The 19,213-nt window shown below is 40.0% G+C and overlaps 1 protein-coding gene and 1 long non-coding RNA gene across 4 annotated transcripts; one reads left to right on the top strand and one right to left on the bottom strand.

Annotated features, from left to right (window-relative positions):
• The first annotated feature begins 189 nt into the window (after positions 1–189).
• On the top strand, positions 190–3,337 carry LOC118563692. Its single transcript, XR_004931358.1, has 2 exons — positions 190–314; positions 1,152–3,337. It is a non-coding gene; the product is annotated as an uncharacterized LOC118563692 (long non-coding RNA).
• Positions 3,338–6,642: 3,305 nt separating this feature from the next.
• si:dkey-69o16.5 (peptidase E) lies at positions 6,643–14,549 on the bottom strand. Of its 3 annotated transcripts, none has more exons than XM_036138917.1 (8): positions 14,152–14,549; positions 13,293–13,381; positions 13,021–13,095; positions 12,271–12,350; positions 11,976–12,149; positions 8,096–8,155; positions 7,918–8,000; positions 6,643–6,772 (listed from the first exon to the last, which is right to left on the bottom strand). In XM_036138917.1, the coding sequence occupies exons 1-8, from the start codon at positions 14,244–14,246 to the stop codon at positions 6,706–6,708; spliced, it is 723 nt and encodes a 240-aa protein (XP_035994810.1). In that variant the 5' UTR covers positions 14,247–14,549; the 3' UTR covers positions 6,643–6,705. The 3 variants fall into 3 exon arrangements, with proteins under 3 accessions (XP_035994810.1, XP_021164382.2, XP_035994811.1); XM_036138918.1 differs by lacking the exon at positions 6,643–6,772 and adding an exon at positions 7,778–7,834 and having other exon boundaries at positions 14,152–14,408; XM_021308707.2 differs by lacking the exon at positions 13,021–13,095 and having other exon boundaries at positions 14,152–14,410.
• Positions 14,550–19,213: the final 4,664 nt, after the last annotated feature.

Raw genomic sequence — 19,213 nt, 5'->3', positions numbered from 1 at the left:
GCTCCGGGTCGTAGTCTTTACTTTATCTGTGATGATGTTTTAAGTTGAATTTCTAACCTTAAATTTCTTAAGAGAACTGACAAAACCTGGTGACAGACAATGAGGAACCCAGAAAAAAACTTCCCAAGGAGAACCAAACATTAAAGCAGGGGCTTTTCATCAGATAGAAGTTTATTCCCTGCTTTTGTTTCCAGGTCAGTGTGACAGTGACATGGGTGACGGACACTCCTCAACCGGTACCAGGCTGGGTGGTGGCCCTGGCTGTACTCGCAGGACTGCTACTGCTGGCTTTGCTCATCTTCATTATGTACAAGGTGAAACTGCTTTAAAGATTTCAAATAATATACAGAAATGCATCTAACAAATGTCTTATTTTTACTGCATATCATCACAGCGTTTGACACAGTTGAGCATAAAATACTTCTTTATAGACTAGAAAAATGGTTGGTCAGCCATCTGGTTCTGTGATAGCTTGGTTTCGCATTATTTGTCAGACCAGAAATACTTTGTGCCATTTCACAAGTATGAACTAACAAAGATCAGATGTGGGTTCCTCAAGGCTCTGTTCTCTGGCCACTGTTATTCCACATCTATGGTCCCTCAGTTTATGGAGCAGCATCTTCTGTCGTACATATTCTGATTACATAAAGTTTTATATTTGTCACCAGAGGACCAGGGCCCTTTACAGTCACTGAGTCGATGTGTCCATAATATCAATGTTAATCTGAATTCCCTTCTACTTCATACATAAAGGACACAGTTGTTTTGGTCCTAAAAATACAAGGTTAGAAATGAGCCAAAGAGCCACGAAGAAATTATTAGAAAACTAATTTTTAAAGCTCTTTGCCCAGAGTTCAAATGTTATTTTATCAGTTCAGTTTTATCATGTCATGATTGTGTTTTAAATTAGCATTTTAATGTTTTTTTCTGGGTGTAATGCTTATAATTTGCTACTTTTCTTTTTAAAATGTAATTGTAATTTTCTCTACCTCCACTCCATTATTTTACATTCCTGCATGGGACTTGGAGTTGACATGTGTATGAATTGTGCTAATACCTCAGGCGCTTTGTTTTGTTAGTGTAGCAAAGTGTGAAAGTTTCCTTTTTAAAATTGGTGCAATATTAATAATTTGGCTACTTTTTCTTCTCAGTTGGGTTTCTTTAAGCGAGTACGCCCCCCACAGGAGGACTGCACTGAGAAGGAGCAGCTGCAGCCGGAGGAGAACGGCAACACTGACGCTTAGAGGCCTGGATGTAAGATAGAGAAAGTTGAGGAGAGAAGATATCAGGGTAAACCAGCCTCAGAGAGAATCACTGTAATGACTGTTTGGGGGGGGGGTAGATAACGGTACTTGTTTGGCTTTTATTGTGTTTTTCTGTTTTGTTTTGTTTTGTTTTAATCATGTTGCATTTGTGCCAAAAGACAAGCTGGAAAACACTGGTCACGGATGAAATCCTCAACGCTCAAATTAGCAGTTTTAGAGTCGGTCGGTATGGGATCATTTCGTCTCTGCATCGATGTGTGCACATCATGTCCACAACACTGAAGCACTTAATTATTTAGCATCAAAAATGGTCATGGTTTAGTTCCCGCTCCATCTCAGTGATCCTTAAACATTTGAACTAACAAGGTTGAAAGAGTGCCAACATGCAGAGGAAGCAGCAGGGAGGTGTTGTCCAGAGGCGTGATGCTTTTCAGAGCAGCGCACGACGGGTTTGGCCTTTCGACAGGTTTGCACATTTCTTCTTCTTTTATTTTTATTTGATCGTAACATGAAACGGTTAATGAGCTGTTTGAGCTTGTGGACCCAAAAGTCCAGCACTGCTGATACATTTTAAAAAAAATGCGTGATCTTTCTGGGTTAGGATAACCGATCTGAGTTTAGTATTTTTATTGCTAAGCCAAGAATCAGTGGTTGGATGAAAAAAGGGGGGAAACAAAAGAGACTAAAAGTAGAACTGGTGTAAATAATTGTGGGTACAGGAGAACCAGCAGTAACTTTACTGTAGTGCTGGGGTCATTTGATCAATTAGGACCAACAACGGCAATAAAAACAGCAATATGAATTAATAAAACAGAGGTGTCTCATTTTAGATGGTTGAATATTTTTGGACACAGAGGATCAGAGTATTGCAGTAATATATTTCCTCTGTGTTTCCTTTCTTGCTTTGTGTGTGTCTGTGTGTGTGTCTGTGTGTGAGGGGTTACAGACTGTTTAAGTTCTGCTTTGGGGTTTCGGTGAAGAGTTTTCAGGGTTTTCTAGTGTGTCTGAATGCATTTTGTACAAGACAGTAAGGGTGATTACAACAGTGGGTCCAGCTCTTTTCAGCACAACCAAGACGTTGTTTCTATTGCAGTTAATAAAAGCGTTTTCTTTGACCTGTAAAACTGACCTGTGGTTAAACCCTGGACCTGAGGAGCCTAGTCTTAGTTTGGGAGACACTCTGACCCCTGCAGGCAACTACATGTAGTTACACAAGAAGTGTGTTGTGTTTCCAGTCAAACCTGTCAGGGATGTGACGTTAATGTGATGCTATAAGAAAGTTGCCATGCTGATATGGCAAAAAGAGTTCACTTAGAAGTTATTTTTTCAATCAGGTTCCTTTAAATACATCCAAATGTGCAGATGGGAACAGATTGACAGTGTTTCTGCTGCTAGGGATGATGATGTAGTTTAGTTTAACTTCATTGTAATAAATAAATATGTAAGACCTTTAAAATCCCTTTATAATCCTGGCACCTAAAGGTGATGCAGAGTTTTGCAGAGTTTGTTTGGATAAAGATAAAATTGATTGTTCTATTTAAAAAAAAAATTGTAATGAGTGTAAATGTATTGCATGAAGTCAGAGCTTCTAAAAAAAAACACCTTTAAATAATCATACTGGTGTTCAATTTATTTATGCCATTGTCGAGCCTCTCATGGAACCTACAGTGGGGAAACACCTAAATCAATAATCTGAACCCTGTTATCACGGTTTGGGCTTTGCAAATATCATTGATTAGTTTGTTTTAGATACTCCTCTATGGTTTTTATAGCTGCTAGTAAATGTGTTTAGCTCAGATACAGCTGTTGCTAGCAGAGCAGCCACAGCAGCACACCTAAGGGTCAGGGTTTAATCACTGGTCTGTTACTTTCCTGCCGATTTCCTGCACTGAGGCCTTTATTTTCGTCCTTTTTTTTTCCTCCTAGTTTTTCTTCAGATTTCAAACCAGTGACTGGCAGCTTTGCTAAAAACAAAAACAACAAAACCAGCTGCTTGCTGTCTTATGTTTAATGAGTCCGATTTTACTCATGTGTGTAATATATTTAAAAGAAAAGAAACAAAAAAAATGCTATTTGCCCATATTGGGTTTGCATATTTTGATGACTTCATTACAACAGCAGACAGTGGGCATGTACTAACACATTCAGAACAACGAAAGTTAACCAGTTTATATTGTCGTTTCCCCTCCAAAGGTTTGATTTCTGTTGACAAAAGGTGAACGTGTGCCATGTTCAGCCACACAGTCCCAATAAGGACTGGACAATAGGGTCGCGGATGTATGAACCGCCTCCGTTTTTTTTCTTTTTGCCTCCGTTTGGCTGGGATCACTTGTCCTTCTAAACATAACTTTTAGTAGCAAAAATGGTCAAATCCAGTTTAATTTCTAACCAGAAATGTTAAATTTTTCTGACTGATCGTAGTTTCTGGACAATTTCTGAACACAGGGGCGTTGACAAGACTGTTTGCTAATATTAGCTCCTTCATAAACCTTCAAATCCCAGCAAAACTTTTACAATGTTCAACAAATTCCCAGGTAACACCACAAGAGCACTCTGAGGAGTTTGAACAACTGTGCATTTAAAATTAGAGTCGTATGTCTTCAAAGGGCTAAAGTTATTAAACTAGCAATGTGATATTTTTCCTGATCAGACACTTATCAGCACGAACGTTCTGTTTTCAGGATGGATTAATAACAAATGAAAGAACTTTAGTGATGCGTAAAGACAATAACTGGGTGTCTAAGTTTGTGTTTATTCTAAATTGAATCCACGCAGGGTCAACATCGTACAGACTCAACCATAAACTCATGCAATCACTAATATTTGGTTAAAGGTTCTGTAGCACATTGCACATCAACCACATTTTTTCACCCTTTCTAAAAATCTAAATTAGTAAAGTTAATTAAAGGTGGTTGGTTTTCTGACACAGACCTGCCTTTGTAGCACACTACATAGATATTCAACAGGGTTGAAGTTTAATGTTGGCCTGTTTCATCCATTGCAAATTATTGTCCTGCTGGAAAGCCAAACCGTGTCCAAGTTGAAACCGGTTACGCGTTGATCCAAAGTGATTTCCAAGACTGGAGATTGTCCTCCGCCTTCATTATTCCCACCAGTTCCTGCAGTGCACCAGTAGCATTGGCAGTGAAACAGACCCTCATCATGATGCTGCCACCACCATGCTTGACAGCTGCTTCAGAACCCTTGGATTGAAAAGCCCCATGAAATTCTTCTACAAGTGTGAATTACTCATCAGAGCCAAAAAATTTAATTGATTAGTCTCATGTACCAAAGTCTTATTTTCTGAAGAAATTTCATTTCAGGCATGTTAAAATGTATCCGTTTTGGAGCTTGCACTTTTTGGTCAGGGTGAAACTAACTGGTGTGTCACCCATCGACTCCAAACTCATTAGAACTGGTGCAGAACAGACAAAGCAGGCTAACATTACATTACGCCTATCGGACTCAGAGCTCAGCTATGATAAAAAAAAAAATTTGTAAACAACTCTTGAGACCCAGGTCTGTGCCAGGAAACCAAAAGAGTTATTTGAGCTCTACAATTCTGCCGAGAATAAAATTCAGCAAGGAAGACTAAGAATGCTTGTTCAGAAAAAATCTGGTATGTAAGCAACATTTTTACCCACATAAGTGGGGATATATCTACTTATTTGGGGTGATACAGTGTGGACCCTGTATAAACCTAAGCAGTCTTGAAAAAGGTGGAATTTTGTTTTGAGTAAGTTGGAAACGAAAAGTGAAAATGCTTTTGTTTCTTGTTCATGATCTAGAAGGTCAAAATTTAAATCTGACCTTTTATTTTCGGAAAAATAAGAGTTTTTGCATTACTTTTAATCAGATGACCTTTATCTTTAGTTTGTCACATCTTTTTCCCCAACTTATTGTTTTAAAATATCAGCTACAGTTAACAACAATACACATTTATTCAAAATTTAAACATAAATAGGTCACTTCACTGATGTTTGTGGTGTCTAGATTGTGAACTGGACCCAAGGTTCCTGAACTGGCTTCAGTTTAGATTCCCAGTAAAACATTGAAATGTGCATTTTTTGGGTGGGAATTTTATGAAATGGATGTATCAATCACAAACAGTAATTTTAACAGAATTGGTATTTAATCTATAATAATCCAGTCAAGAATTTTTCAGAGTATTACAGATTTAAACTAATTTAAAAATATGTCCAGATACCAAAAACCTGTGAAGAAGCCTTCACCACATGGCTGAATTGTAACCCAGCTTTGGCACTTCAGTAGTTTCATGATTTGGGGGGAAATCGAACACAAATTTTAAACACAAATATCCATAATTTCAGAAAAAAAACTGAAAGTAAAGTGTAGCAAATTGGAATGATGTGGAAGATTGGTAGGAACTCTGTATTAATGAGAGAAACTCCATTATGAATTCACTCTTATTCACCCAGGTCTGGTTTTTCTTGTTGTTTCTATGGTCAGACCACCCTGGAAAAACGATGAACTTTCATGCCATAAGGGCTGTGAGGATTTGCAGAGAAGCTTTTGCTGTTTTGTAAATGAAAGAGTCAAAAATGTAACGATTTGATTTGTCTGTAGGGCTGTTAATGAAATCTTTTCATTTATTCACAAATTCTCCTCCAGTCTGAGGAAGTTTGGCTCAATCTGCACAAAAGCGTCTCATTACCGCAGCACATGTCAAACTGGTTTAAATCAACTCATCCGGGTAATAATAGCAAATTGCACTGATCTTGGGTCAGCGGTATGTTAAAACTTTACCCAGTAGCTTTAACGCACTCAGAGCTTCACTTTAAGATCTGTGGTCACATCCCGTCTTCGCCAGCTGGAGTGAAATCACTTTGTCAGTTTGCATCACCAGCACCGCTGTTTTTCACTTCTCAAGTCTGTAGTTTTGACATTTCAGCACCGTTAATATTCCCATGAAGACTGATGAAAAGTTTTTTTTGTTTTTTTTTTAATCTAAACGCAGACTCAGACCTTGTGAACTGACTGTAGTGATTTGACTCCAGTCCTGTAGCCGTGTTTTTTCCTTTGATATTTAAAACCACTCTGTTTTCCTTTCTGCCATGAGTAAATAATGACTATTTTTGATGTATGTATTCTTACACTTAGAGAGTAAATATTAACATTTTCTAAGAGATGATTTTCACTTTTGGGCTGAAATAAACTGATTTGTTCACATTTTGTTCTGTGCTTTGTCTCAGTGTTATTTCGGATGGCGAACAGCCGAACTCTCTAGAAGGAAACCTTAAAACATTTAATTCAAAAACAAACTTGAAGCTAAAGGTGCCGTGTGAAGAACCAGTCTATCAGTGGAAGTGGTGCAATCTTCCTATGGCGTATTTGTTCATATTAACAGACACTTTGGTTGCTTGCTTCATGTTTTTATTTTGTTTGGTGGCATCCCTCCACTTCCTGCTTCTTTTCCACTTCAACGTGCGTCTGACAGCAGGAAGCTGAGGTCGCTGCCTGGATCGTACTCCACCGAAGGCTTCCCACTGCAACACCAAGGCCGTACGGTCAGTGAAGGAGTCAAGGTTACAGAATGAAGTGATCACACTGGAGGACATATCTCATGGGGTCTTAAAAGAGCTCAAACGATCACAATGTACAGGACACCGCATACATGAGACATTTCCAAAAAATAAATATATAAAGTGCATAATTTCATTAAGGCAGGGGCCAAATAAATTTCTTTACTTGACAACGATATAAGGCAAAAGCAGCTGATGCAGCAACACTCAAAGAAAATAAGTAGACCTGTTACATCAGCCTGTGGTTGAATTTTTTTTTTTTTTTTTTTTTTTTTTTTTTTTTAACATTTTTTATCAAATAGTGGCATTGTTGCAATTAAAGAGAAATGTTCTGATCAAGACTTTGTTGCTGATTCACAATCTCTAGTTTTGTAAAGCAATTAGCTGCTAATGTTGATCTTTAGAGCAGTTTTACTAATATCTTTAATACAAAATGATTACAGAGCAGCCAACATCTGTCTTTCCTATCTTACATTAGCAGTCAGCATGATGGCAGTCTACATGTTTATTTCCAGAGAATGTAGATCCAAAATTAACTCATATTTTGTAACAGCTCCACTATAAAGGTCCACAGGATAAAAGTAGTCATCTTTGCTGCTGTTGTTCAGCCTTCCTGTTATCTGCTGAAGTCCTGCTCGCTCACTTTTCATCAGCCAGAATCGACTTCAGACGAGTCTCAACACATGCTGTAGAATACAGAGTTCTTTTAAATATTTTTTTTTCTTACATCTCCATGCTTCCTCTGAGTTCATTTTAAACGCATCACTGATACAGAAAGTTGCTAACTTTGGGTATCCTTTACTCGATAACAACTTCCACACTGAAGAGTGTTGCTGTTTCACCTCTTTGGGCAAAGTAAAACAAGTACACTATAACTGGTGGTCATGTTAAAGTGGAGGTATGGCTGGTTACATTTGATTTTAATTAACCTTACGATTTGATCAAGAGAGGAAAGTTCGGGGGGGGGGGATATTCCGTTTTAAGTTTATAAAGCCGAGGTAAGAGTCTGGTTAATGTTCACGTGGCCCGTGGGAGAAGTTTAAGTCTTGTTAACCTTAATTGTAAATCAGTGAAATGCACCTTAAGTGAGTGTCAGATAGTGTGAGTACCTGGTGAAGAGTCGGGCCTTTGTACTTCCCAACAGAGTGGCTTTGTTGCCTTCCACCAGCAACAGGGAGCCTTCCCTCAATCCCTAAAAAAAACCAAAAAAACACAAAAACAGAAATAATCCGGGTCGGTCCAATAAAAGCAGGTGTTTGATCCTCTCCACACCTCGTTCTCACTCACCAGGACGCATGGAGTGTCGGGTTCTTCGTGGTACTGGGTGATCCTCTGCTCCCTGGTCTCCTGCAGAACGCCAGCAGTGTCAAGACACACAAGAACGCCTGTGTGGATCGAACTTGATCTAACTGTATAAAGGTCAACCAGCATTGGCTGCACATGGATTTATCTTGTGATTTTTTGCTTGTTAAAATTTAAAAGGATTTTAAAATGTATAGCCCACAAAGCTGCTTAGTAGGAGGATTCTCTAAAAGGTATGTACCTTTTTAGAGTTCTGACTAAATCAAATTGAAGAAGCTATGAGCACTAAACCATCATAAATTATGCCAGCTGTCGCTTCATGCAAAGGTATAAACCAGCACACACAGGTAGAGCCTGTTTTTACTGTTGTAATAAGCCATGTTGGACGCTAGGCGGAGCCATATGCACGAAAAGTATGATTTTTGATTTTCTACATAACCAGATAGCACAAGTGGTACTTTTTCTCCGGGCTATGAAAGTGTGAAATTAAAAACTGTAAATGAATTTAAAAATAACCACTAAAAACATCTGCAATGATATTGTGTAAATAGAAAAAAATAGCACAACAATGCAACCATGTTTAAAGGGGACATATGCTTCTTAATGCTTTCCTTTCATACTGAAATAGTCTATGACCTTGTTTAGCAGCTCTGCTGCAAATACTGTGATGTAATTGTAAAAAAAAAAAAAAAAAAAAAAATGTAATAAGAAATAAACAAAACCGAACGGATTGAAAAATATGACCCTAACAAAATCTAAAGAAATCTATGCAGCTCCTGGACAGACTACATGCAACGTTTCTGCACTCCTGGGGGTCTCCAAGGACAACAAAGCGTGTTTAAGAGCTACAAAAGTGGATTTGTCATGAATGACCCTTTTACAAGGAGAGTGCAATCCCAGCAGCTGTTGCATTTCTAGCTACAGAGCCTTGCAAAAGTGTACTATTCAACTTTTTCCCGTTTTTGACAGATTCCCAACTGAAATGGGCCTTTATTGGGCCATTCTAACACATGACCATGCTTTGATCTAAATCACTTCACTGCAGACTCTTTGGGGTTGTTGTCCTGCTGGAAGGTGAACCTCCAGCCCGGTCTCCAGTATTTTGCAGCCTCTAAAAGGGTTTCTTCCATGATTATCCTGTGTCTGCATAAGAAAAGGCACCGCCACAGCATAATAATACACCCCCATGCTCCACCATTAAAAAGGTGTGTTCAGGGTAATTGTGACAGGTGTTTTCTAACCACACATGTTCTGCATGTAGGTCAAAAGGTTCAGTTTCCCTGCTTCCCTGCTACACCTCTCCACAACATTCTCCCTGATCTGTGTTCCTTGGTCTTAAAGACGCTGCTCGCTCATTAAATGCTCTCCAGCAAACCTCTGAGGTCCTCAGAGCGCCGCTGGGTTTATACCGAGACAAGTTTTTCAACTCTTTCCATGGAGACTTTCTTACAGTCTTTTAAAGTGGGGATTCTCTTTGGTCTTGAGCTGCTTTTTCACATTTTTTTTCCATGCAGTCCTGGTACTTTTAGTTCTGGTCCAGTTCAAATCTCTGGAAACTGGACTTCTAGTCTTCATTCATGGAATTAATTAATAAATTTGTACCTAAACTGTGAAAGCACATTGCGCATATTTAACATGGGCAGAGTAGAAACTGGGGGAAGAATCCAGATTAAGAATTTAGAAATAAGGGATAAAATCCAACAAAAATCTAAAAAATTACCCGAACATCGTTCAGTCGAACACTTATCTAGTCATCTATGTACTTTGTACCTGAACAATTCATAGGTCAGAGTTCAGGTGACTGAAGAAGCAGAAAAACAGTAACTATTGAGTCAATGAATGAATTACAGAATATAACAGACATTTAAAATGTGAATAAATGTACAATGTTTAAAAATATAACCCAAGCAAGATCACAATAGCGTTAGTTTAAAAACCTTTTAAAATGGATTTATTGTCTGAAATATTTATAGGGAAGCGTTCATCGCTGATGCAACTGATTAACGAATAACTTATAAGAATATTTTGCAAAGCACATTTTAGGAACTCTGGATGAAACCTCTGCAATGTCAGATGTCACACTGGCAGACACACGCTTTGCTGACACTCATGTAATTTAGTGCAGCTCTACAGATTTGCAGTTTCCTGTGTTGCATAACTTCAAACTATTTCATGTTTTCAGTGTACAGATGGATTTTTTTTAACCAGATGTCTATGCATGATTTCAGTTTTTGCATTTAGAAAAAAAAACGTTATACCAATTTGCGAACTGCAGCTCCGATTAAACCTCAACACACTTGTAACACTTTAGGTTTTACAACTATAATCCAGCCTATAGGGCTTTATTCCTGCCTTAAATGGAGTAAACTGATGTCTTGTCTCTCATTTCCCTCACTTTTTCTCTGGTTCTTCTCGGTTACACCAAATGCAGACTACCACTGATTTTTTTTAACTCCAGCTGTGGTTGGATGGACAATTATTTAAAAAGACCAACCAGGATTTGGGACTCTGCTATATAGGAAGGTCAACCTGGCTGACTGCTCTGTCCTCCTCCTCTGCTGGTGACTGTTTAACAAATTGTTGTTGCTTTACAAGAGGTTTTCTTCTGTTTCTTAAAAGGTTTGTTGTGGGAGTCAAGAGGACGAGATACAGTGCTGTTCAGATCATAAAGCAGCAATAAACACAATCAGGAATGCGATTGTTATGGATCACGTTATCCTTTCACGCACGAGGCTGAGCCTTGGAGATCATAGACCATGTGTGCTTACACAGCATATCCTCCGATTATAAAACACAAGAGGCGTAGTGTACGACTGGCAGCATTCGCCTGAGCGTCTCATGCGGGATTTTCAAGTCCGATCAATGCTTAGAATACAAGCAAAGTTGTTGTGCACCATCCTCAACATTTAGTTTGAGTAACATTCTGCTGAGCAGCACATTTCTGAGACGTACTGTGGGGAAATGACGAGGTGATCGTGCTTGTTGTGTTACCATGCTTCTCGCCGGTTAGGGAGCTGTAACACAACTGGGGGCTCGTCCGGGATCCGCTTTACCTGAGCGACAGACGACTATAAATGTGTGGCTGTAACTGTGCATTTAGGCAATAACCACGGTAATTCTGACCAGTTATGTGTCCCACTTTTGAAGGAGGAAAGGAGGTGCTGCTATGGCCATTTCTTCAAAAACCTCGGGAGTCTCCTACGACTTTACCCTTATTCTGACCCAGTGTTGGCAGACCTTAGCGGTTGCAGCGCAACACCAGACCAGGTGTGTCAAGCTGGACTCCAGCAGACAAGCCCTTTAAAGGGATTTTTTTTTAACTGAAGACTGGAGACTTCCCTGTGGAAGATCCAGGCTGAAAATAAGATCAACTTAAAACAGCTTGGAGCTTTGATGTAAGCAAAACTATCACTTAGGTGACTACACTGCAAGAGACAGAGATTGATTCCTTCTTTAATGCTTTTGAAAGGATGATAACAGCTGATCTAAAGATGTGGACTGTGCTACTCAGTGATGTTCAATAGATTGTGACGTCTGATCTGTGATGAACTAAAAGAGTCAATTTTATTTGCTTAGAAGGGTTGTGCCAGAGGCCCCTAAACAAACGTTCAGGAATCACAACAGATCTGGCGGTAAAACAGTCTGAACTTAAAATGTGAAATTAGTAATTACCTTATTTTTACATAACCTTTACTATGAGGGAGTTGGTTCCGCTGCTTTTTAATTAGGGAAGAAATTGTGGTTGCGATGGGGGAAACCATTTATCATTTCTTTTCCACTTCAGTTATTCACAGCTTTTTGTTAGTGTAGCACATAATACACTAAAGTTTGTGGCATATTTCCCGCAGGCTGTCATTAGACTCACCCCCATGTGGCGGCTGTTGGGGTCGGGGTCCAGGTAGTGAGGGTTGATGTTGAAGGGGACGAGGCCGATGGCGGAGAAGGTTGGAGGGAAAACGATGGGCATGTCATTGGTGGTGTTAATGCTGATGGTCGCCACGTTGGTGCCGGCGCTGGAACCCATGTACGGGACCCCATCCTAGAAAGGAAGGCATGGAGGGAGGAAACAAGATCCTCAGCAACAGGTGCAGGAAAGTGGCTGCATCCTCGTATCAAGACTGTTTGGCTCTATAAGACTCGGCTGTGTGAGTGCGTTCCACCTCCATGACTCTCTTCCTGATCTCAGCCACCACGTTGTTGTCGTAAAGGCTCTTGAGCAGCCGGAAAGTGTTGCCTCCGCCTGCAAGCAGATGCATCTGTTAGGGTCTCCGTGAAGGAGGTCAGTACGGGGAGATGCTTCAAAGCCATACCCGCACAAGAAACACCAAGGTAAGAGGTTAGGAGCTCTGTCCTGCTGCCCATCAACGTCTGAAGAAAATCCTGACTGACCACTTCTTCGTGTGTGGCCAGGATCTGAGGGATTTTCTGTATGATTTTTGCTATGAGTGGAAAACCTACCATCCAAAATCCTTCGTGTCAGTGCGTGCGGGGATGCGCTCACACACACCTGCTGAGAATGCTGAGCAAGATCCGCAGTGGTGGCAGCATGACGCTAGTTGGCTTCTCAGGAGGAGAAGGTCCTAGCATGTGCTGGACACTTAACCTCTCTCCTTAAGATGCCAGATGAGCCACGAAAACCTTCTTTCTGGTGCAATACTCTTAATCCTGGTTTACAAATCCATGAAGGCAGCCGACTTTTTTGTGAAGCTACCAGTGGGGCTGATATAAGGACAATGAAGGTTAGCGGATAAAATTGTGTCTGGGCAGTAAGTAGTGACCTAAACAAATTGTACTGTCAACTTCACATTGTTGGTGTCACTGGCAAAGCTTTTTGACATCACTGTGTGTCAGGAGAAGGGAAAGAAGCAGAGAGGGGAGCGTCGCTGCAGCTTGGTGCCGTTCGTCCTCACCGATAAAAATGCCCTCGGCTTTCCGGACGGCCTCCACGGGGTCTGTGGCCTCATGGATGCCGTCAACTTCGTAACCTGCAGGAGCCACAAACCAGTCAGCTTTTCCAGGACGCCGTGGCACTGCTGGAATGGATCTGCACCCATTCTCAGCTTTATTTAAGCACACAAGTGACGACTGGACATTATGGTCTAACCATTACGCCTTAGCAAAAGTGGGCTAACGTTAGCATAATTGGCAGCAGCTCTTGAAAAATGGTGCCATAAAGCCCTACCTAAAGTCTTGAACTTGTTCCTGGCCGTCTTTGTGTAGGCGTCTCTGTCGTGGAGGGCATAGGGAACGAACAGCACTCTCTTCACATTCCTGAAAGAAATATCCAAAGACAATCTGAAGATATGATTGTTTATATCCTGTTAGGGGCGGTTCTTGCACTGATGACACCCTGGGCAAGCACCCCCCCAAAAAAAGAAAGTCTTATGTAATATGTCAGAAACATTTGGAACTAACAGATAATAAACAATCAATCAGTCCGAATTATTACCAAGCGCCCCTGAGGATTGTATCCAATATGGCCGCGTAGCGGAAGTTGCCAGTATAGCTATTTATCGGCACGTCTGCCGGTTTAGTATAATTGAGGCTGTCACACAAATAGTACTTTAACTTAACATGATTTTGTGAACATGGTCCCCTGTTTAAATGCATAAAATGTGGAGAAATATCTTATCGGCTGGTGTTGCTCGTAGTATTTAGCTCTAAAACATATAACAGTTTTCCAACTTACATTTAGCAGACGGTTAACTCATGTTTGATGTCATTCTCAGCTCTGAGTTCCAACACAGCATAAGTCACAGAAACGCCTCAGAGCATCTGACTATTTTCATTTAATTTGTCTTGCCGCCCCTCTGCGGTATGCCACCCAAGGCCAAGAGCCATCTCACCCAAAACTGAATTTTAGAACAAACTTTTTTTGTTGTTGTTTTCAATTTGTTTTCCCTTTGAGATTCTGAACTTTCATTTTCTTCCTACATCTGTTTCCTGCTGTCCAACCGACCCTGTCCTGTCTCTTATCACATCTGGATTTAAACGAGCCTCCTAGGACGTCCTTTCCTGGAGTTTTCTGCTCTCGGACCTACTTTCCAAAGAAGCTGGAGATGTGCTGCTGACAGTGGTCCAGGTAGCCGCTGCCGTGCAGGGTGGAGTTGGACACCAGCAGGAGTCTCCTCTTCATGTCTCACCGCAGTGGGTCTCACAGACAGACTGAGCTGAGCTGCAGGTCGAGTCCAAAGGTGCGGGTCAGAGTCCGGCTGCTTGTGCTGACGGAGGAACACCCTGGAAGCATTGCTGCTGTCACTGTGGGACGTCTCAGTGACGCCCAGCGGGCAGCTGCTGCTGCTGGGAGGAGAGGAAGAGCACACCGCCTTACTTTGCTTTTTTTTATCCGTGTTATTTTAGCATGGCTCTTTAATATTAGTTTAACAGGTATGTTTTATCATTATTAATATTATTTCATATGTTGAGGTTGATTTATTTTCCACACGAGAAGTCTTGAGCGGAATGTGTCAAAATAAAAGCTGTATCGTCCGCTCCATACCTTCACAATAAAAGCCTGGGTGTTCAGGCCACTGAGTTATATTATCACTGAGCTATATAATACACTGGAGTGCTATTAGCCCGCTGTTAGAACGAGTCACTTTGAAGCCACCAGCCGCCATATTGGTACTCCCTATTTCCCCCCAGTAACTAGGGAATATGTGCGCTACAGCATCGACTAACGAGGATTTTCTCATGTTCAGGGGGGCTTAAGACTTTTAAAATGTCAAATGCCATATACTTTTATGTTATGTTCTAAAACTATCAAGTACTGAGAAAGTCATGTGCTGAAATATTTAGCATTTTATTCATTTAAATATACATATAAAACACACACACACATATATATATATATATATATATATATATATATATATATATATATATATATATATATATATACATACATACACACACACAAATACATATATTTAAATATATGTATACACATATATACATATATACATGTACAAATATTTATATATACATGTATAGTTAATATTAATAACCTGTAAAATATTTCAGCACCTAATTTCCTAGTAGTTGATAGTGTTAGTACATCCACTGACTGTACAATTACCTATGAAACGTTTTCACACAGCCAGAAAACTGATTGTTGTTGTTGCAAACAAATTCTATGAGATTCTGTGAGAGTAGGGAGGAGCAAGATGGCGGCCAGTGACTTCAGTTTTTCGGCAAAATCAGCACTCCAGTGTATTATATAGCTCAGTGGTTCAGGCCGGCCGAACGTGAAAACGTGTTTTACCTCTCGTCGTCATGCACAGAAAAGCAAAAGACTATTTTATGGTTAGGCTATGAAAAATAATCAAAACGGAAGCATTTTTTTTTATCCTGGGAAGGTCATGTAGTTTATGTTTCTGCCTGATATCTGGACTTTGGTGCTGGAACAACACCGTCACCTGACAATATTCTTTCACCACCAGAGTCGTGGCATTTAATGTGCCATTGCTTTTAAACTTCACAAATGAGAATAACCTTCTGTAATTGTTATTAACTAAATAAGCGAGCACCTGAAATAAGAATAAAGGAGTCACACGTTCTGTTTCAAATGTCTTTCTTCATACAAGACACTCAGAAATGGCTGCTGATGTTTGGCGGCAGCCTCAGCCTGGTCAGGTCGGGGCAGATTTGCAGAAAGCTGAGGCGGAGACTCTGGCAGAGCAGGTTCCTCCGGGCCTGACGTCCTTCCTTACATCTGGCAACAACAGACTGCATGACGTTGTCAACATATACTGTCAAAAAAAAAAACATGTAAAAGATTCTTTGAAGCATATGTTTGATATATGTTCCTCATAAACACGACAGGGATCAAAAGAACATTCGGCAAACTGGCAAGCCGTGCTCCGATGAAGTGAACGCACATGAAATATAACAGACACACACCACATACACGCATAGAGAGCGAGCGGATGTATCAGAATGCTGAATTGAATAGCAAAGCAAAGTGTAGCAGAAAAACAGCTTTAACTTTGTAATTATTACCTGATTCGCAGCTCTGTGTATAAGAACGCCTTCATCTTTGGTGCAAACTGATCCAGGGGGCTATGGAAAACTTCACAGCATGATGTTTGGAAGTTATTGCTGACCTTCTTGATGTCTCCAATGAGCAGTTTGTTATTCACTACACTCTCCAGCAGGACGGTCTCAGATCTTTCTAACAGATCGAACAAGGCCTTCTTTCTCCGCACGGCGCGACCCCTGGACCTGGCTGCACAAAAAGACGAAGTAGAACTCCAACAAAGCTTTCTGACGGTCCCAGTAGTTGTATAACAGCGTTTTTACTGACAGTAAAACCTCTCTACAGACATCGAAACAGTAGTATACCTGCACAACGTCTATATCAAGGACAACCTTGATATACAATGCTGCCAGCTCCATTGTGGCATACGTGCCAAACCTGGCAGAACGTGCGGGGCCGTGGGCCCTGCCAGCCTCGCCCAACACCAGCCCTCGCCGCTCCGCCTGCGAGGGCATTCCTCATGGATGTGTACCGAACCCGGATCATCGTCGGACGATAGGCTTGTTTCTGCACCACGGCACGCTGGTGCATACTGAGAGAGCACCACTCCCTGGCTCCCTCGACCAAAACGGAGTCACTGCCGTCTTCCTGCAGATGAGTGGAAGCCTCCGGACCAAAAAGCTCTTCAGTTGTTTCTGCATGCTTCGCTTCCATGGCCTCCTCCACCATCTTCTTCTTTCCTGCTTTCCCCCTTTTCCTCTCTTGTTCGCCTTGCTGTGCAAGCACTGCAGCCAAAATAAGCCACATTGGTGAAACAATGTGTGTTTTCGCAATTTTACACGGTAAACACAATTTATGACACATTACAACAAGGAACACATCATGTTGCTCCGTATAAAAGATGAGATTCGTATCCAAGACAGCTGGACCTAAACCATAAAATGAACCTGCTGGAGTCATCAACGTCACGTATCCCAGTCTGGGTTGCTTTGGTGTTCGATGCCCGTTGTTGATGTCCACACAAAGGGCATTTGGTTGACAAGACCTCCTCGTGTTCCATCACGCCTTTGGCTTCTGCTGACTGAGAGACACAGAATAGAAGAAATGCTCACGTATTAAATAGAAAGGTGATCAAAAGAGAAACAAGCATCAGTGCAACCATTTTACATCTATATTGACAACGGGACGAACATTGTTTGACTTCTATGGTACAACAAAGTAAGATCTAAAACGACATGGTCCAAAAAGATAAATACAGCTAAAACTAAAAAATCTATTGGAAATGCTATTGCAATTAAATGTTCATCAGGAAGTGCAGCTGTAATGTACTTACCAGAGTTTGAACTTGTCAGTGGGGGAGGTTCCCCTGCTGGATATCACAGCTGGTGTTCGTAACTCATCTCCTGTTTTCATGACACTTGTTTTGGCATTTTTAATTATTCACAATAAACAACAATTACCTACCTGAACCATTCTCCTTGACATTTTAACCGTGGTTGGCGACCAACTTAAAGGGACATTACCGCCATCTACTGTTCCTGGGTATGGGCCAGGCTTTAAGCTACACAAAAATCTATTTCCTACAATAAAGCCAGAGGACTGACTCTGACATATTCAAAAATAAATGCAGAAATGAATACAATATATCAGCATAAAATAAATACACAAATAGGGCAAAAACATATATTTAAGCAGTAACTAAATTATACAATGAGACATAAGTGTAAATATTTATTTTAATTAGCTAATTTATTTTATTCCTCTTTTAAATAATCACCTCATTTATCTATTTTTCATTATACTTGTTTATTTATTAATTATTTCGTTTTTAAATGTCTTTATTTCTATGTTTTAATATTTTTGTCTGTTTTATTCTTCTTTTCTGTATTTTTACCCTATTTATTTCTTCCACCCTATTTATTTATGCCTGTCCTTTCTCCATCTCTGTATGCGTTTCTTCCTCATTATGCAAATGAGGATGAGGGGGTCTTAAGGGGACAACTGCTCCCTATTGGTTGGTTAGCATCAGCCTTCCCTAGCCGGAAACTTAATGGTTGTCGCTACCGGCTGCTGTCACGTTGGATCAGTGAGCTGAGGCATTTAACAGCCTGATTTGATTGAGTTGTTACCTCATTGTTCAGTTAGTGGGTTAAAACAGAAAATAACACTCCCCCATGGAATCGCTGCCTACGTGATTGTTTCAACACCATTTGTCTAAAATGATGCTTTAATTTTTCTTTACTAAAGCAACAGTAAACTTCTTTGAACAAATGAAAAACATGAAAAATGTAAAAGTAACAAATACCTGAGTATTTAACCCATGTTCAGCCTGTTAGATCTGCCCTAATTAAAAAATGACTTTGAACTGCAGTGAAAAGGTCTGTTAATGTAAAATAATTGCAGACGTTCTGCAGATTTTGAGGATCTTTGGTTTAAGTGAGCTCCTCCTAACGAACATTCCTCAGGAAAACTAAACTTGTCATGAACACATTGTTCAGTTTCCTCTGGAAAATCAGACATTTGTGATGTTTTTAGGGGTTTTCATCAAACAAATAGAACATGTGAAAACAGGACAAAAACAAGTCTCATTCTAAGAGTGATTTATAGGATGAGTATTAGTTCTTTATTACACTGCCCATTGTTGCATTTTATTCGTTGTACTTTATTTGTTTTCTCATTTTAATCCCACTTAAAAACTATTGTCTTTGTTAATTTTCCTCCTTGATGGGTAAAACACAGTTATTTTGTGTGGAAGTAAGCACCATTGTTGATAAAAAAAAAAAACTTCGCTTAAATCTTTCTTCAGGATTCTAATTTCTCCCCTTCCTTATTACAACTGTTTTCATAACATTAATATTGACAAGTTATTTTGGATCATTGTCCTCAGCCTTTCCTCATTTGCACCTACATCCCCTTGAATGGGTTCTTTTTTATATATATATATATATATATATATATATATATATATATATATATATATATATATATATATATATATATATATATTTTTTTTTTTTTTTTTTTTTTTTTTTTAAGGAAAGCCATCTTATTAGGAGGGCCCTGGTACAAAGTGGGTGGGCCCAGGCCCACCCATAGCTAATCCCCTGCTCATGAAGCACTATAAG

This window comes from Fundulus heteroclitus, chromosome 7 (genome assembly GCF_011125445.2).
Source record: "Fundulus heteroclitus isolate FHET01 chromosome 7, MU-UCD_Fhet_4.1, whole genome shotgun sequence".
Lineage (NCBI taxonomy): Eukaryota > Metazoa > Chordata > Actinopteri > Cyprinodontiformes > Fundulidae > Fundulus > Fundulus heteroclitus.
The sequence above is the reverse complement of the archived record's forward strand: the minus strand, read 5'-3'. Positions and strand labels throughout refer to the sequence as shown.